General features: G+C 36.1%; 1 protein-coding gene across 1 annotated transcript; it reads right to left on the bottom strand.

Annotated features, from left to right (window-relative positions):
* Nucleotides 1–3,080: 3,080 nt before the first annotated feature.
* On the bottom strand, nucleotides 3,081–19,554 carry LOC138700953 (farnesol dehydrogenase-like). Its single transcript, XM_069827402.1, has 7 exons — nucleotides 19,462–19,554; nucleotides 16,065–16,222; nucleotides 12,460–12,628; nucleotides 10,271–10,400; nucleotides 10,070–10,193; nucleotides 3,520–3,672; nucleotides 3,081–3,320 (listed from the first exon to the last, which is right to left on the bottom strand). The coding sequence occupies exons 2-7, from the start codon at nucleotides 16,194–16,196 to the stop codon at nucleotides 3,279–3,281; spliced, it is 750 nt and encodes a 249-aa protein (XP_069683503.1). The 5' UTR covers nucleotides 16,197–16,222; nucleotides 19,462–19,554; the 3' UTR covers nucleotides 3,081–3,278.
* Nucleotides 19,555–19,994: the final 440 nt, after the last annotated feature.

The following is a 19,994-nucleotide window of genomic DNA, read 5'->3' as shown; positions in this document are numbered from 1 at the left end:
TTTGGCAGATCACCGAAAAAGATTTACGTTTGAGACACTAAGAATGTATCTTGTAGTAGGTACATTGCAATTCGGTCCTGTAACTGCACTTCGTAAAGACGACCAATAGGATAAATGAAAAAATTAAAATTGCTACATGTTTTTTTCCACCACTAACACTGTGTGTAATTAAATACAAATGCTTATAAAAGACAGGAGAATAAATGCTTTTCACATTCTTTTGACATTATCATTGTGTAATGTATATTTACTTTCAGAATGTACATGTGTGTGTTTCCCCATACTACCGTACTCTACTCTAAATAGCAACGTTGCTACCTCAACACATATCTGTCTACCTGCAGCGAGTCAACAACCTATAGTGCATGCACAGTAAACTTATTGTATCGGATCCAAAATCTCGAAGCCTGGTGATAAGCATGACAAACGAAAACAGGTTCGAAATATTTAGGGAAGATTCAAAATTGTCGTAATAAATATTAAATGCAGTGCATACATTTTATATTTCCACGCTTGCGGAAGTAGATAGAAACAGCACAGCACAGCACAGCTACTCTCACGCGGCCCGCACAGAGCGCGCTGTTATGAGTAGGCCGAAATGACTATTTTTTATGTTGGCACAAAGTGAAACTAGTTAAATTTAACAACTTCACATTTTATATTAAATATTTACATTTGGGAAGGGTTTTATGATGCCTAAAATACCTATTTTGTGCATTGTCACCTATTTTAAGATTTTATAGTCTAAAAATACTTATTTATACAGGGACATCATTTTATTTTTACTTCAATTTTTATTGTACCTGAGTTTTTTAATGTTCTTCACTCCCACCCCTTCTTCTAAAGAAGTTCCAACTCCACACAGAACCAAGACCGCAGATAGTAAGCAGTACTGAGTTACTGAGTATAGTACGTTCCAGAAATATGTTCGCGTTTTCCAGTGACGAAAGAGCTTTCAATATTGAATCATATTTTCGCACAGATACTGTCCGTTTGCCTACATCGCATCCCGATTTCCCCCACCTGCTTCTGCTCGCCCCTCTGTAATAGCTGAGCTGTCTTAGCTCTTTTCTGAAAACATTAAATTCTCGTAGGAATTGGAAGTTTACGTAATATTATACAGCTGTTTAATTGAACTTAAATAAAAGGGCCTCGTTAAGTAATTAACTGTCACGTGATTTCCTCCCTTTCTACAATCCTGCGGCATAACCACTTGGACGGACAGTAGATAGCATGTCTGAGTAATTTTATATTTTCGGGTCGGGCAGAAATGAAGATTGAATTTACAGTACGTAGAGTAGGTACAGAATTATTTCAACATGAGTTACTAGTACGAAGGACGAAACTGGCAATTGGAATTAGGTGTAATAGTCTATAGTGCGATAATATGCACAAAAGGACTGAAGCCTGTATCGAAATGAACGGCCACCATTTTCAAACTTGTGTTTAAATATTCATATTATGATTATTTTTCAATTTAACTTCTTTCTCTATATTGTACGCTAATGTGCTGTAGACAGTATAATATACACTGCATAATGAATACGTTCGCATGGATAACTCACTTCGTGAGTAAAAACACTTATTCTTAATACAGTACTGTACTTTGATTAAACAAAAACCTAATGAAAATTATCAAACTGAAAATCGCGATATTTCCTAGTTTACGTAAATGGATGAACTACTTTTATTCCTTCCTATACCTATTAGAGTGATTTGTGTTTTACGCCAGTATCATCGAACTCCAGTCTTGGAGGGGGGAGCAAGCCGTGTTTCCGATTCTCTAAAGGTATAGACAGGTTAATATTAAAAATGTTAGTAAAAATAAAATGATGTCCCTGTATTTTGTTAATACGTATTTTCATTTTTTTTTTCGTAGAAAAAGGAAATGAAAGTTTTCATCCATTTTGAATCTTGCGTACACTACTTTTAACACTTGAATATAATTAATTGATTAACTAGTGGACTTACTCGTGTTAATTATGTAAGATTTGTCCGCCTTACAGCTGTTTCAGTGCTTACGCACTGCTAGCACCTTTACTTATACATATATGCACCTCTGTTAAACAATCTTTACGTTTCTTAGTACCATAATAGTACATTATGCAACGAGCCTATAATGATAGTAATTAAGAAGCGAGTATGGATGTTTATGAAACGAGCGCAAGCGAGTTTAATAATTTTCATACGAGCTTCTTAATTACCATTATAGGCGAGTTTCATACGACTTTTTATGCTCGACCATATTTCTAACTTGAAATTATTCATTTTATTAGTATCTAACTGACCTTGAGCAATAGCTCGTAAATTGTGAGATGTGCGCAGACGCGAAAGTATTGATTTTTTCCGAGGAACATATGTCCACATTGACCTCGATAGCCTATAAGAACCTACAGAGTAAACTAAATATTAACTTTGATATAATATTGAAATTAAATTAGACATTGAAAAACGAGATGACAAATTGAATTTATTTGAATATTATTTACAATTAACTCTAATTATTATAGTAACAGAACATAACATAACAGTATTGGATTTCCAGCCTCCGTGACTTTTCGCTAATTCTCTTTCGATAGCATATCCGAGAATAATCGATACTTGCGGCTTTATTACGGTACAAAGCTGACTTGTCATTGGCTGAACACCTGTAAGCTGAGTTGTCATTGGCTGAAAACACCTGTACTTTAATGAGTAGGTGTACTTTAATGACATGCATTAAAGGACTGCTACCAGGTGTATAATTACTACATTTCGGCAAGGTCGAGCATAAAAATGTTTAAAAGTCGGAAGACCGGAGGGAAAAAGACCTTTGGGGAGGCCGAGACGTAGATGGGAGGATAATATTAAAATGGATTTGAGGGAGGTGGGATATGATGATAGGGACTAGATTAATCTTGCACAGGATAGGGACCGATGGCGGGCTTATGTGAGGGCGGCAATGAACCTTCGGGTTCCTTAAAAGTCATTTGTAAGTAAGTAAGTATCCGATGTTTACATAATACATTACTTTACTGACATAGATGTACCTCTCTTTAACAATCTTTACGTTTCGTTGTACCATAAACATGTTTAAAAAGTACATTTCGTATATTGATTTATTTATCCGATATTCACATAATACATTACTTTACTTACATAGATGCACTTCTGTTAAACAATCTTTACGTTTCGTAGTGCCATAAACATGTTTAAAAAGTACCTTTCGTATATTAATTTATTTATCCGATATTTACATAATACAAACGATCACACATCAGTTGTGTATGAAAAACAATTCAGAAGCTCTCTCCCACAGGTTTGATCATCAACTCGTGTATCTGTAAAAGAGAAAAGAAAGGTTAGATAATATTATATGCGTTTCCATGGTGACACAGTGATTTGCAATGCCGGTTATTTGATAATAAATGGTACTAGACTGATATAAAGAGTTCCGGAAGTCATTTGATGACTGTTAATCTCTATCGATTTATGTACATCAGAAGTTTTAAGAATGGCAGCCAGCAAGGTTAGTCTCACCTGTACTTTCGGCGGTACTCCCAGTATGTAAATGACGGCATCTGCGATGTCCTTAGGCTCCAAGGCCGGAACGTCCTTAAAAGCTTCCATAATCTCTGGCGTGGCTCCTGAAGCTATGCCTATCTCTGTTTTCACTAATCCGGGACTGACACTCTGAAATAAGGGACGCACGTTATGAAGAGTGTCCTATATCTGAAGCCATGGACGAAATCACAAATTCACATATTGCGTTCAATATAATAATAATAATGATTTATTTTAGCAGGCAGAGTTGAGGCCGTAAGGCCTTCTCTTCCACACAACCAGCAAAAAGTGTATATACATATGCATGAACTTACAAAGAATTCAACAATTTGATTTAGATGAGAGTTACATATATACAAGAGTTATTTACGAATTAAACAACAAAATACTATGAACTATTAATTAAACACTGAAATAAACTGTGTAGCAGAATTAAACTAAAATACATAGAATGTTAATATATTTCAAATTATATTAGATAATAGAAAGAGATTATTATGAGACAATTTTGAAAATGCAGCACAATCAGGATGATGTCTAAAGAAAAAAAGCAACAGTGTAGTCTGTAATATTTTAAATCTGTATGATTGGAGTGAAATGCTAATAAGGTTATCTTTTAAGCTGTTCTTAAAGGTGTTCATTGTCTTGCAACCCCTAATACTTTGTGACAAGGAATTCCATTGACGCGAGGTGGATATTGTAAAAGATGAGGAATAACAAGATGTTCTATGAAGAGGTATATTTAGCGTGCCACAGATAAGTGATCTGGTATTTGCGTCGTGGTTAGAGTATAGATAAGAGAAACGAGACGAAAGGTAATTTGGTGTTGAGGTGTGCAGAATTCGAAAGAGTAAAGACAAAGAGTGTAAAGTTCTGCGTTCTTTAAGTCGGAGCCACGAGAGACTTGCGAAGGACGGTGATATGTGATCATATCGTCGGATGTTGCACACGTATCTGATGCACATATTCTGAGCTCGCTGTAACTTGACTGACAGTTCAGAACTTAGATCACTTAACAAAACGTCACAATAATCGAAGTGCGGCATTACTAGGGTTTGTACTAGGGTAAGTTTTAGTTGCTGGGGCAAGAAGGTTCTCAAGCGACTCAAAGAGTGAAAGGAGGAACATATTTTTTTATCGTTTCTTTAACTTGAAAATTCCAACTTAGATTATTATCAAAAAAGAAGCCAAGATTTTTTACGACAGATGAATAAGGGATTAGCGTGTTGTTAAGGGTAACAACTGAAAGATTACTGTTATTAAGGGAGTTAACTAAACGCTTATGTCCAATAATTATGGCTTGAGTCTTACTTGGATTAATGCGAGTCCGAAATTGGCCGCCCAAATGGAGACAGTGGCTAGGTCACAATTTAACTTGTCAATCGATTCATTGATCGTATTGGGTCTGGAATGTATGTAAAGTTGTAGGTCGTCGGCATAGAGGTGATATCGGCAATACTGTAAGTTCTTTGATACAATATGTCTATCAAGAAGAAATAGACTAAGTGTGTTTGGATTGATGGTAGCACAGCACGTTACGATACGCTCCTTCAACTGACCCAGTGCCTATGGTTGCAGACTTATGGGACACACTGTAGAATGTCTGCTTGTGTAAACTGCCATCGTAGAACCTGGATGCAGTTGCTAAAGTGAAGATGAAATAGGATATGTGGGTAGAAAGAAAAATAAAATACAAAAGGCAAGTAATTGGGCATTAGGATGAAAAAGATAGAGAAAGAAATCCATAAAAGAGTAAAAGTAAATAAAGTATTGGTTACAAGAAGAAAATGAGAGAAAGAAGTTAGGAAAATTTTGAAAATTACAAAAAGAAATTTGCGAAGAGAAGAGAAAACTTGTGTGTATGTATTTATGACATTTTTTATTCTGACTCGTAATAATGAATCGTCCACTGTTGCAATACAATCCTAGTCGTTAGAAGAATTCAGCATTTAGGGATCTTTACTGACTACAGGCTGATTCAGTGACTACATTACAAACTTTTAGGGATGATAGAGGTAATTAATATGAACAATTTTCATTTAGGAATCTATGTTCGGAAACGTTACATTTGTTGTTACAAGTCTAGATATGTTAGTCAGTGTAACAAGAACGAATTGAACTCAGGCCATCCTTTTGAAGTTTCACTGTAGACGACCTGTTCCAGTAAACGTTGGTGATTTCTCATAAGCTTGGTATAAGCTAGTTGACATCGTAAATTATATTTTGAGTTACTAAATCTTGCAACTTCCTTCCATTTTCTCTTGCTCTTTCATAAATGAAATGCTGTCAGCAAGTTGCAAGGAAAGTTGCAAGGTTTACTCAGTCAAAATATCATTTACGATGCCGACTAGCTTGTACCATGTTTATGATTAATCACGAACGTTTTCAGGAAGAGAGGTCGTCTGCAACCAAATTTCAGAAGAGAGTTTTGAGTTCGATTCTAGATGGTTACACTAACATATCTAGGCTTATATCTACCAAACGGAACGTTTCCGTACATAAATTCCTATATAACGTTGTTCCTAATTGTCTCCTCTATCATCCCTAAGAGTTTGTAACATAGTCACTGAATCACCCTGTATACACTTCTTCTCAGGACTAAGATATATCTAGGATTGTAACTACCAAATGAAATGTTTCCAGACATAGGTTCCTATATAAAAGTTGTTCATAATTATATCCTCTATCATCCCTAAGAGTTTGTAGCATAGTCACTGAATCACCCTGTATACACTTCTTCTTAGGACTAACATATCTAGGTTTGTAACCACCAAATGAAATGTTTCTAGACATAGGTTCCTATATAAAATTTGTTCATAATTATCTCCTCTATCATCCCTAAGAGTTTGTAACATAATCACTGAATCACCCTGTATACACTTCTTCTCAGGACTAACATACCTGGGCTTGTAACTACCAAATGAAATGTTTCCAGACATAGGTTCCTATATAAAAGTTGTTCATAATTGTCTTCTCTATCATCCCTAAAAGTTTGTAACATAGTCACTGAATCACCCTGTATACACTTCTTCTCATGACTAACATATCTAGGCTTGTAACTACCAAATGAAATGTTTCCAGACATAGGCTCCTATATGGAAGTTGTTCGTAATTGTCTCCTCTATCATCCCTAAAAGTTTGTAACATAGTCACTGAATCACCCTGTATACACTTCTTCTTAGGACTAACATATCTAGGTTTGTAACCACCAAATGAAATGTTTCTAGACATAGGTTCCTATATAAAATTTGTGCATAATTATCTCCTCTATCATCCGTAAGAGTTTGTAACATAATCACTGAATCACCGTATATACACTTCTTCTCAGGACTAACATACCTGGGCTTGTAACTACCAAATGAAATGTTTCCAGACATAGGTTCCTATATAAAAGTTGTTCATAATTGTCTTCTCTATCATCCCTAAAAGTTTGTAACATAGTCACTGAATCACCCTGTATACACTTCTTCTCAGGACTAACATATCTAGGCTTGTAACTACCAAATGAAATGTTTCCAGACATAGGTTCCTATATGGAAGTTGTTCATAATTGTCTCCTCTATCATCCCTAAAAGTTTGTAACATGGTCACTGAATCACTCTGTATACACTTCTTCTCAGGACTAACATATATCTAGGATTGTAACTACCAAATGGAATGTTTCCGGACATAGGTTCCTATATAAAGTTGTTCATAATTGTCTCCTCTATCATCTCTAAAAGTTTGTAACATAGTCACTGAATCACCCTGTATACACTTCTTCTCAGGACTAACATATCTAGGCTTGTAACTACCAAATGAAATGTTTCCAGACATAGGTTCCTATATAAAAGTTGTTCATAATTGTCTCCTCTATCATCCCTAAAAGTTTGCAACATAGTCACTGAATCATCCTGTATACACTTCTTCTCAGGACTAACATATCTAGGCTTGTAACTACCAAATGAAATGTTTCCAGACATAGGTTCCTATATGGAAGTTGTTCGTAATTGTCTCCTCTATCATCCCTAAGAGTTTGTAACATAGTCACTGAATCACCCTGTATACACTTCTTCTCAGGACTAACATATCTAGGCTTGTAACTACCAAATGAAATGTTTCCAGACATAGGTTCCTATATAAAAGTTGTTCATAATTGTCTCCTCTATCATCCCTAAAAGTTTGCAACATAGTCACTGAATCATCCTGTATACACTTCTTCTCAGGACTAACATATCTAGGCTTGTAACTACCAAATGAAATGTTTCCAGACATAGGTTCCTATATGAAAGTTGTTCATAATTGTCTCCTCTATCATCCCTAAAAGTTTGTAACAAAGTCACTTAATCACCCTGTATAGCAGGTAATTTTCTCATACCCTAATCGTTTAATATGAAGTGAAAGCCATGTTCGCTGGAAATTTTCAAAGTCTGAGAAAGGCTATATATTTGAGTCCCATTCGTCAATAATGTTAAGAACGACATCGATATTTCCTGAACTGTCACACAAAGACGTCCACTAACAAGGTGTTCGTATTTCATCTCCATTCTTTGTCACTCAGTCCACCCAGCATAATGTTTTATGCTAAGGTACGAAGCAAAATGATTCCTGCATGAATTTCCTTGACGGATGTCCCTTTAAAATATCGGCAGATCTACCTTCTCACCCATCGGTACTCGAATTCATCATAATTGAGGTTTCATGTGTTATAATGTGTTAACATTTCACAATCTAGAATTGTTATTCTTTACTCAACTGCCCGGACAGGTTTGAACCTCACAAGTGATACCAATAAGTCATCATTCATGAAGAAACTAAGCCAGGAGATATATACAGGGACATCATTTTATTTTTACTTCTATTTTTATTGTACCTGAGTTTTTTAATGTACTTCACTCCCACCCCCTGGTTGGCGAGTTGGTATAGCGCTGGCCTTCTATGCCCAAGGTTGCGGGTTCGATCCCGGGCCAGGTCGATGGCATTTAAGTGTGCTTAAATGCGACAGGCTAATGTCAGTAGATTTACTGGCATGTAAAAGAACTCCTGCGGAACAAAATTCCGGCACATCCGGCGACGCTGATATAACCTCTGCAGTTGCGAGCGTCGTTAAATAAAACATAACATAACATCACTCCCACCCCTTCTACTAATGAAGTTCAACCGCCCTCCACACAGATCCAAGACCGCATATACATGTTAGTGTGTATGTTATGTTTTATTTAACGACGCTCGCAACTGCAGAGGCTATATCAGCGTCGCCGAATGTGCCGGAATTTTGTCCCGCAGGAGTTCTTTTACATGCCAGTAAATCTACTGACATTAGCCTGTCGCATTTAAGCACACTTAAATGCCATCGACCTGGCCCGGGATCGAACCCGCAACCTTGGGCATAGAAGGCCAGCGCTATACCAACTTGCCAACCAGGTCGACCCGCATATACAGTCATAGTATCCTTACCGTCACTGTACGTTCCAAAAATATCTTTGCGTTTTCCAATGACGAAAGAGCTTTCAATATTGCATCATTTTCGCACAGGTACTGTCGTCCATTTGCCTACGTCGCATTCCGGTTTCCTCCACCTGCTTCTATTCGCCTCTCTGTAAATGCTAGTGGCTGGGCTGTCTTAGCTCTTTTCTGAGAACATTAATTTCTGTTAGGAATTGGACGTTTACGTAATATTATACCCATACAATTGTTTAAAATAACTTAAATAAAAGGACCTCGTTAAGTAATTAACTGTCACGTGATTTCCTCCCTTTCTACGACGCTGCGACGTAACCACTTGGACGGACACTAGATAGCATGTCTGAGTAATTTTATCTTTTCGGATCGGGCAGAAGTGAAGATTGAATTTACAGTATGTAAGTTCTCTTTTATAGAGTAGGTGCAGAATTATTTCAACATGAGTTACTGATACAAAGTAGGAACCTGGTAATTGGAATTAGGTACAATAGTCTATAGTGCGATAATATGGACATCAGAACTGAGCCTGTATCGAAATGAAGGCCACCATTTTCAAAAATGTGTTTAAATATCCATATTATGATTATTTTTCAATTTAACTTGATTCTCTATAGTGTACGCTAATGTGCTGTAGACAGTATAATACACACTGTATAATGAATACGTCCAAATGGACAGCTCAGTTCGTGAGTAAAAACACTCATTGTTAATACAGTACTGTATTTTGATTACACAAAAACCTAATGAAAATGATCAAACTCAAAATCGCGATATTTCCTAGTTTACGTAAATGGATGAACTACTTTTCTTCCCTCCTATACCTAGTAAAGTGATTTGTTTTTTTACGCCAGTATCATCGAACTCCAGTCGTGGAAGGGGTAGCAAACGGTGTTTCCGGTTCTTAATCGTTGATCCAAAGGTATAGCCAGGTTAATATTAGAAATGTTAGTAAAAATAAAATGATGTCCCTGTATTTATCAAACAAGACACTCTTTTCTATAGTTACCGTTTTCACTTTTGTTTATAATCAAGATCTAAGACTAGCTTTGAGTTCTATCAGCGTCCATTAAAGTAGAGTACTTACAGTGACCCGGATCTTGGACTTCTGGTTCACCAGCTCACGACGAAGACCTTCTGTGAGGGCTGTGACGGCGTGTTTGGACGAGCAATACATGAAGGCCTGGTCTGCTACTGTGTGACCTCCAACACTGCAGAAAATGGCCTCGTTAATTTAGATATTATAAGCATTTAAATAACAGCACATAAGTGCAGACACGTCACTAACCTGTTGATGTGTACGATGTGACCGTCGTCCACGCCTTTCTCCTTCATGGACTGCAGAGCCTCTTTGGTGCACATGCTGAGGGCCAGGACATTGAGGTCGTATATCTTCCTCCAGTTCTCCACAGGACCGTCTGTTGAACATGATCATATTAACAATACATTTCGTGGTACTCTATCATCATTACCCCTGTAATTCCTAGTATGCAATCGTGGTGCATTGCTAGGATACGAAATCGTAATACTAAATTAAAACTGACACAAGCATATCACTGTTAGGTTTATTTAACGTTAATACAGGACCTGTTTTTCCAAAGGGATCAAATACTAAAAGCACGTTTTGAGATATTTATGGAAAACCTCTGGGTAATGGATGTTGAGATACCTCCTACTCCATCTTTCGGCTCACGAATGAGGGCATTCAGTATGATATGTTCATATGACTGTGCCTCCATTAGAATGAGTAAAATTAAATTCGAAAAATTCCACTTAACACTATTGCAAAGATACGAGGGGGATCCAGGAAATAACGACCGTTTTGTTGTAATAATTAAAAAAAACAAATATTTATTTGAAAAAAACAAAGTCTGTTACATAACTGAAGCTTCCTTTACTTCTCTACATAATCACCACCTACATTTAAACATTTGTCGTATCTGTTCACTAGCTTTAGAATTCCCGTGTTATACTCCTCTGCCGCCAGTTCATTAAGCCAGGTGTTCACTGTCTTCTTCAACTCTTCATCACTTCCAAAACGCGTACCACCCAGAAAGTCTTTCAGCTTAGTGAAAAGGTGAAAATCGCTAGGAGCAAGGTCTGGACTATAGGGCGGATGATCAAAGATTTCCCAACCGAATTGATCCAGCAATTCTCGAGTTGAAGCAGCAGTGTGCGGGCGGGCACAGATTTTGTGGTAGCCAAGATGTTGCGACACAATTTCAGCAAGCAAAGAACGAGAAATGTCAGGAAAGGCAATATGCAATTCGTCGAGTGATGTGCGCCTGTCTTGCAAGATTCTGTCGTTCACTTTAGTCTTCAGGTCTTCTGTGATGAGTGATGGGCGTCCGGGTCGAGTTTCATCGTGGAAATTTGTTCGCCCATTGTTGAACATTTCGCACCATTTTCTCACATTTCTTTCATTCATTACAGTATCACCATACACTTCTTTCAATTGCCGGTAAATTTCTGCAGGTTTCAAATGTCGGGCATTCAAAAATCGAATCACACTCCTCACCTCACAGTCGGCGGGATTATCAATCACGTCGTTCATTTTGAAGTAACACAAAATGCACAATGGCGACTTGTTGCAACCAGTACTCACAACATTATGAGAACACAAGTTAAGGAAGCCAGTTGACCTTCAAACAAGGAAGGGGAGTCAGCTGCGCGGCGGGTATGCGCGAACGGTCGTTATTTCCTGGATCCCCCTCGTAAGTCTTCAATTGAAGAGTTTGGCCGAATAACGGTCCATGTAACAATTTAAAAAAATCGAGTTTTTAATGGAATAATCCTCTAGAATCTAGATAGACTTATACAGCTGTCACAAAAATTGTTTTTCAATACCTGTACCAGAGACGTTTCTACATGATTTATAACCATCAATTTAAGGGTTCAGAACCATAGTGGACCAAGCGCCATACTTATATTAAAAACGTAGGAAACGAGGGTTAAAATTGAGTACCATAATTCAATGAAACATATAGCAAGTAATATGAAGTATGCACTTTAAAATTGAATGATATATCAATCTTCATTAAATTATGGTACTCACTTAACTTTAATTCTTGTTTTCTTCGTTTTTCATAAGTGGCGCTTGGCCCACTATGCCTCTGAACCCTTCAATTTCTTGATTGGAACAACGGTCTAAGTCACTAGTCACTTCTAGCATATTCAGCTGTTTACATCGTACAGGGAGTTCTAGCACGGCAGTTTGTTCGATATATGATAGCAGTTAAGGTGATTGAAAGCGATTATTCTGACATTTAGTGGACATAAATATTGTAGAGTTATGGGGAAATATATATGTATAATTCATTGATAATGTTATGTTCTATAACAGCACTAGTACTGTTATGAAATCGCTTTTAAACTACCTATGTGATTTAATACTTTCTATTATGCTGAGCCTTTCATTCAATTCCGACATAATTTATTAACTTGTACTTTCCAAGTTATTTCATAATATATGAATACCTGTCAACGTGTTCATAGAGGCAACTCCTGCATTGTTGACTAGAATATCGGTTCCTCCAAGGTTATCCTTCACCCACTTGAATGCTTCCTTAACTTCTTCCTCTTTGGTGACGTCACACTTAAGTGGGTACAGCTTCCCGGGGGCTGACTTAAAAGAATTCGCTAATTCCTGCGAATGTATCACAGAAATTACAAATGCATTCTGCGAACGAATAATTGATCGATATGTCTTGTAACATATCGAGGTGGAGAAAGCTGCTGGAGGATTTTTTCTGCAGACATGTTCATTATAAATTTAAAAGTCATGTTGAGTTCAGATAAGTTTGTGAAATAATATCATATAAATTAGTTTTTATTTTTCAATCAATCACTTATCATGTTATGATGGCAGAAATGGATTCTGTTGCATCAAGATACAATGTTAATATACGTCACGAATATTTTCGACTTATTTTCAAGTCATCTTCAGGTGATAGTTTTCTGACAAACATACATTTGAACTAGGTGAAAATATTATTTAAACACATTTATAAAACACTAGTAAATAGTCTGACCATGCATAAAATGGTAACGCCAAGATGAGAAGGCCACATCATCTGAAAACCTCCACTGTACATTTTTCACATAATGCCTCTCACCACGGCGAATGGACCGAGATTTTCTTTTACATCCACTTCATACAGTCTTCCAATACATTGAACGTCATAAAGAACAAGCCTAGTCTTCAGTTTTATACATAATAATTTTAAATGTTTTTAATTTTGCAATTCAGGCACATTGCATGCCTCTCAATATATTGTATTATAATTATGTTCATTGGAAGGCTTTCTATCTGTATGCCAATTTAATTTTAAGAATATGTACGCCAGTCAACCATTTTATGTAAAGTATGCATGGTCAGACTATTTACTAGTGTTTTATAAATGTGTTTAAATAATATTTTCACCTAGTTCAAATGTTTGTTTCTTAGAAAACTATCACCTGAAGATGACTTCAAAATAAGTAGAAAATATTCGTGACGTATATTAACATTGTATCTTGATGTAACAGAATCCATTTCTGTCATCATAACATGATAAGTGATTGACTGAAAAAAAAAATCTAATTTATATGATATATGTTCATTATAGCTTTGCTTCATTAACTCATAATGTTACAGTGTCCTCCAAAACTGTAATATGTCAGTATGTGAGGGGTCTAGTATCAAAACCCTGCCATATCGACTTTTTTAAAAATTGAGTTTCCTTATTATTTTGGAGTACTTTCTAACACCTACCACATGCACTGGCTGGCTTTTTCAAATTTGAACTACAACCCATATATAATGCATAGTAAAAATTGAAGTTATTTTCAAAACCTACCACATCCAACGAAGTAACTGCACGTTTTTCTCATTTTTCTCAAAATATAGCAAAGTGGATGTGGTAGGTTTTGATACTAGACCCCTCATGTAGATTAAAGGGGGAAGAAGAATACATTAAATGAAAGACTTATTGTGTATTTTGTAATTAAGTGCGTGGTTAGTTAAAAAATTTGATTGTAATTCGACGTACAGTAGTTTGGCAACAGCGCATAGCGGGGTCACCTACGAATACACACGAACTCAGTTCTAAATAGCAGCATTTCGTCCCTTAGTCACTGCAGTACAGTTCCCAGACTTCCTAATGGCATGAAATAACGATACATGTTCATCTTTTTTTTTTTTTTCAAGGAAAAAATGTCCACTTTATTTTAAAACTGCAAAGGAATAACTCATTCCGTAGGTAAGAATCAGAATCGCACGGATAGGTATTATCCACTAAAACGGTGTTAGAATTTAGGGGAAAGTATTCATTTGTGACTAATATGGTATTAGAATTTTTATGCTCGACCATGCCGAAACGTAGTTATGATACACCTGGTAGCAGACCTTTAATGCATGTCATTAAAGTACACCTACTCATTAAAGGTCAGGTCTTTCAGCCAATGACGACTCAGGTTACAACTGTTCAGCCAATGACAGGTCAGCTTTCTACCGTTATAAAACCGCAAGTATCGATTATTCTCGGATATGCAATCGAAAGGGAATTAGCGAAAAGTCACGGAGGCTGGAAATTCAATACTGTCGCAGAAGGTTATGTTCTGTCACTATAATAATTAGCGTTAATTGAAAATAATATTCAAATAAATTCAATTTGTCATCTCGTCTTTCAATGTGTAATTTAATTTCAATGTTATCTCTGTAGGTTCTTATGGCCTAGCAAGGTCAATGTGGTCATCTGTTCCTCGGAAAAAATCAATACTTTCGCGTCTGCGCACATCTCACAACATACGGGACATTGCTGAAAAATTAATAACATCAAGTTAGAAATATGGTCGAACATAAAAAGTCGTATGAAACTTGCCTATAATGGTAATTATGAAGCTCGTATGAAAATTATGAAACTCGCTTGCGCTCGTTTCATAAATATCCATACTCACTTCTTAATTACCTTCATTATAGACTCGTTGCATAATGTACTACTGTTGTACTTTATCCAAAATATAAGCTGCTAAAAATTTGCACAATTATGTTACTTCCGTTCTGTATATTTCCGGCACTAAATCTCTGCTGATGACGGCTGTAGTGAGGAGATCCAATACAAATGAGCCAAAAGGACACATTTACAATAATAATAATAATAATAATAATAATAATAATAATAATAATAATTTTATGTAACCTGGTAGAGTTAAGCCCAAAGGTCCCTCTCTAATATTCAACCAGGAGTTATATCAATTTATTACTGAAATCCAACTCTTCAGACATCGTCTCCATTAGTGGCATACAAATGGTGCGTCCATGTACATGTGAATTATACGGGGTGTGTCAAAATGCACCAACAAATTTTTCTTAAATATTCTTTAATTAAAAACAACACAGAAGCAAAAGATTTCAATCTTCTAGCTCAAATACATATTTTAATATATCAAATAAACATGATTTGTGATTGGAGAGTGTGTTGGTGTACATCATATGTATTGTACATTTGTTTACAACCTGGCATGGAACTGTACTTTTTAATCGGTAAAATTATGTTGTCATTTAAGTGTAAAGAAACAAATCATTAGGAATATCTTTTTACAAATAATAGATACCCTTTCTCTTCTTTGGGGCTCTCAGAGATTGTTTAACTTTCGTTACTGGAACTGGGTTTTAAGAAAGTCACAGAAAGATATATTGGAAAATGTTTAAAATGGGAGTGTGGGGTTTTCACTGCTGTTTTCTATGGCTGTTACCACAATTAATTTGTCGGTCCTTTTTTATACACCCTGTATATTGTATTCGGATAGACTGTATTCCCACTAACAAGCCAATCGCTGGTGTAATCCGCCTGCTTGGATGAAGTGCACCAATTATACAAGACATTGTTCACTTTATGTTCGTTGATGTAGGCCTAACACGTAGTTACATTACATGTGTTTTGATTTCAGTTCCAAAAGGGAAAATAAAAAGTCACATTAGAATTTACTTTGTTTTTTAATTATTTAAATATTTACATAAGCGACGTGATATAACCTCTGCAGTTGCGAGCGTCGTTAAATAAAACATATACTTTAAATTTATTTACATAATAAATTCTTACCTGCACTCTCTCCTCCCTACGTGCCAGTCCGACGACTTTGAGTCCTTTCTTGACCAGTTCCTGGGCGATGGCTGCTCCTATACCGGCACTGGCCCCCGTCACCACGGCAACGCGTCCTGACCAACGTTCCATTTCTTGTTTGCTTAACGTAACACTAACTGAAAAGTAGACATAAATAGTCATAGTATGATTAAATTTAGCAGAAATAAATACGTGCACAAAATGGACATTAGATTGCAAGTTTCTAATACACAGAGTACATTCCTTCCTGACTTAAAAGCTATAAAGGTTAGTTAAAAACAAGATGAGAAGTTCAAGTGCTGAAATGATAGGGACCCTAGAAGATACTATATATTTGGAGATCTGGATATTGGAGTAGCTGATAGTTCTGTGGTTCTAAGGGAAGAGGTGGTACGTCATTTTTTTGGCGAAAATGAGATTTGCGATATGTTGTGCATCCTGATTGTATCTTTACTGTGGCAAGAGATGTCATATCTCTATTATTTTTCTCTCTAACCCGTTGTAAGGAACATATATAGGATGTAGCGAAACTGTTGTGAGTTTGGACTACGCATATCTGTACCGAATGAACAGTAATAAGCTCATAACGTCAACACACCGGCACAACAATTGCGTATAGTCAGGTACTAAACAAACTTGTCTTTGTACCAATGATTCATGGCCTTAGGATAAGAAATACAATTAACAAATTAATGTATAAAGACAATTATGGGCGAATACAACTTTAGTAATGTTCAACGTAAAATAATTGATCCATACATAAAAAAATTACGGACACAATATGTAATTTGTATCTCTAGCCTTGTTACAATAAATAATAATGTACATTTCAGCTTCATTCAAAGAAAAACTCTTATGTTCAGAAAAACAATACTTCTGCTCTAAAATGTTCGTTCTATGTCACAATACGTAAGAGGAGCATATCTGAAATATGATACAATATCACTTAGTACTTACTGGCTTTTAAGGAACCCGGAGGTTCATTGCCGCCCTCACATAAGCCCGCCATTGGTCCCTATCCTGAGCAAGATTAATCCAGTCTCTATCATCATATCCCACCTCCCTCAAATCCATTTTAATATTATCCTCCCATCTACGTCTCGGCCTCCCTAACGGTCTTTTTCCCTCCGGCCTCCCAACTAACACACTATATGCATTTCTGGATTCGCCCATACGTGCTACATGCCCTGCCCATCTCAAACGTCTAGATTTAATGTTCCTAATTATATTCAGGTGAAGAATACAATGCGTGCAGCTCTGCGTTGTGTAACTTTCTCCATTCTCCTGTAACTTCATCCCTCTTAGCCCCAAATATTTTCCTAAGCACCTTATTCTCAAACACCCTTAACCTATGTTCCTCTCTCAAAGTGAGAGTCCAAGTTTCACAACCATAAAGAACAACCGGTAATATAACTGTTTTATAAATTATAACTTTCAGATTTTTTGACAGCAGACTGGATGATAAAAGCTTCTCAACCGAATAATAACAGGCATTTCCCATATTTATTCTGTGTTTAATTTCCTCCCGAGTGTAATTTATATTTGTTACTGTTGCTCTAAGACATTTAAACTTCTCCACCCCTTCAAAGGATAAATTTCCAATTTTTATATTTCCATTTCATAAAATATTCTTGTCACGAGACATAATCATATACTTTGTCTTTTCGGGATTGACTTCCAAACCTATCTCTTTACTTGCTTCCAGTAAAATTTCCGTGTTTTGACAAATTTTATAACGCGCGCTCATAAATTTCAGTAGTCTCTCGAAAGCATACATTCAGTTGAAAATTTTTCTATGTTTATTTTTATGCAAGCACCACCAAACATCCACGCGGTAGGCATTTGTTTGTTATGAAAACCAAATCAGCTTACAAAAACGTCTCTCAAACGTATTTCTCGTGTAGCATCTCCTGTCGCCTGAGATAGGCATTTCCGACCAACTGTATCCAATCTCAAAATAGACTATCATATGTATTATTTTGAGCCAGTAAGTTTCAGACATGAGATATGTGTCACCCGGTGGGAGGAGTAGCTTATCCTCCAGAGTGTCTAATTTGCCCTAGCATGCAATATGTGTGAGCTATTCCATCTCAAATCGATCGAAATATAGAGAAAATTGACCTTACAATTTCTAAATACAATGAAACTTTTTTTGCACTGTGATACAATGCTTTGTGCAAAGTTTGAGGTATCAGAACTTCATAATGTTTAAATTAAAAATATTTAAATTTATCGTATTTTCATAAAATTAGCAACTTCAAACTGTTGTAGCTCCGAAATCCTTTCACCCAATGATCAAACTCATGGTTTATTTTGATGCTGAGAAATTAAAATTTATATTGACATATAAACAGATTTTATTACTTTTTATGGAAATGGAGAAATTTAGATTTTTCTTCATTAAGACGCCTTTGGCCAGGAAAAACTATTTAAAAAATACATAGTTAGATTCCGCATTGAAAGTACAAATAAACACATATTTTTTTACTGATGGTATATTGATAAGAAACTATTGAAAATATCAAATAAAGAAAATAAATAATACGCGCGTGAACTAACCAGCTGACTGTGAGACAGGAGCTAGCCTGGGACAAGCAAGGCCAGGAGACAAACACGTGATGTGTTGTCTAGCAGTCATGGCTGTGCTAGCTTTATCACAGGTTTTCATAAACACAGGAGTAAAATGACGCCCAACGCTCGCTTATCTTCAGCTGTCGGCCAGTGCGTGCGATACTGCGCCGTTCAAGTCTAGGCGTGTGAAAATAATCTATTTAATACCCTCGAAACTTATTGCCGAACCACTAAGCAAACAATGCCAAATCCCCTTAATAATGCAATGTTTTTTCTCAATATTTTTTAAAATTTTTACAAATAGCCAAAAAGCCTAAAAGTAAGTAAAATCAGATTATCTGTCTCTCTGTGTACAATAAAAATAAGGATTACCTCTTATCATAACCTACCAAATGTCAGCTTCAAAATGAGCTCTCGTTCAATGTTCTGCAGTAAATGGTTCCAGAGTTCTGAGTGCTGAAAGAGGCTTGTTTTTATAAATTTGTCACTCAATAATAGGAAAACCGTTTGACTTTCGATAGTATATTTTTGAAAATGCAATCCCCTCAGCACCTTGTATAAGTAGGGAAAAAATTAGAGTATAAAAAAATGCGAGGTTTTTTTACTGATCGATTTCATATGGAATGGCCCGTATGGACATCCGATACTTTGGGAATGTTAATTTTCAGCACACAATTGAATAAGAGAAGGCTGATTCTGCAGCAAGTGTGTAGTTCCAAAGCATCATATTCCGTGTTGAATGTTGACTCGTTACGTTCTCGTGTAAACTTATGCCGTACTCTTTCTTCAAGTTACCGCCACTCACCTGGTTTCAACTTGCTTGCTTGCCGCTGCTATCTGCCACACTGGAGATACGCGCTATCAGATTCTCTTTTAAAAGGCTGGAGATCGTGATATGTCATATGGCCAGTAGATATTACGCAGTAGTAGAGATTAGATAAACGTTTGTGAATGATTTTCATAGAAAGTAACGGCGTAATATGAATTGATATGAAGGATTGAGAGAAGAATCTTAATTATTGGTGATAAAGGTGATTAAAAATGATTCAGCGCGTAGTGACACACGCTTTTATTGTGTGTTATCCATATTTGGTAACACTTCAGTTCCATAATCTTGTTGTGATTGTTATTACTGTTTATAGATTTTCTTCAAGAGACATGCATAAATGGAACCATTTAATATTCACCAAATAAGGAGATGAACTATGGTAACAATTCAGTTCCTTTATCGTGTTGTGAATGATATTACTGTTTATAGTTTATTTTAGTGAACTATTATTCAAAAGACATACATACATGAAATCATTTAATATGCACCAAATAAGAAGATGAACTTTC

The sequence above is a fragment of the Periplaneta americana genome, chromosome 6 (genome assembly GCF_040183065.1).
Source record: "Periplaneta americana isolate PAMFEO1 chromosome 6, P.americana_PAMFEO1_priV1, whole genome shotgun sequence".
NCBI classification, from domain to species: Eukaryota; Metazoa; Arthropoda; class Insecta; order Blattodea; family Blattidae; genus Periplaneta; species Periplaneta americana.
Note: the sequence above shows the minus strand (reverse complement) of the source record. Positions and strands in the feature narration are given on the sequence as shown.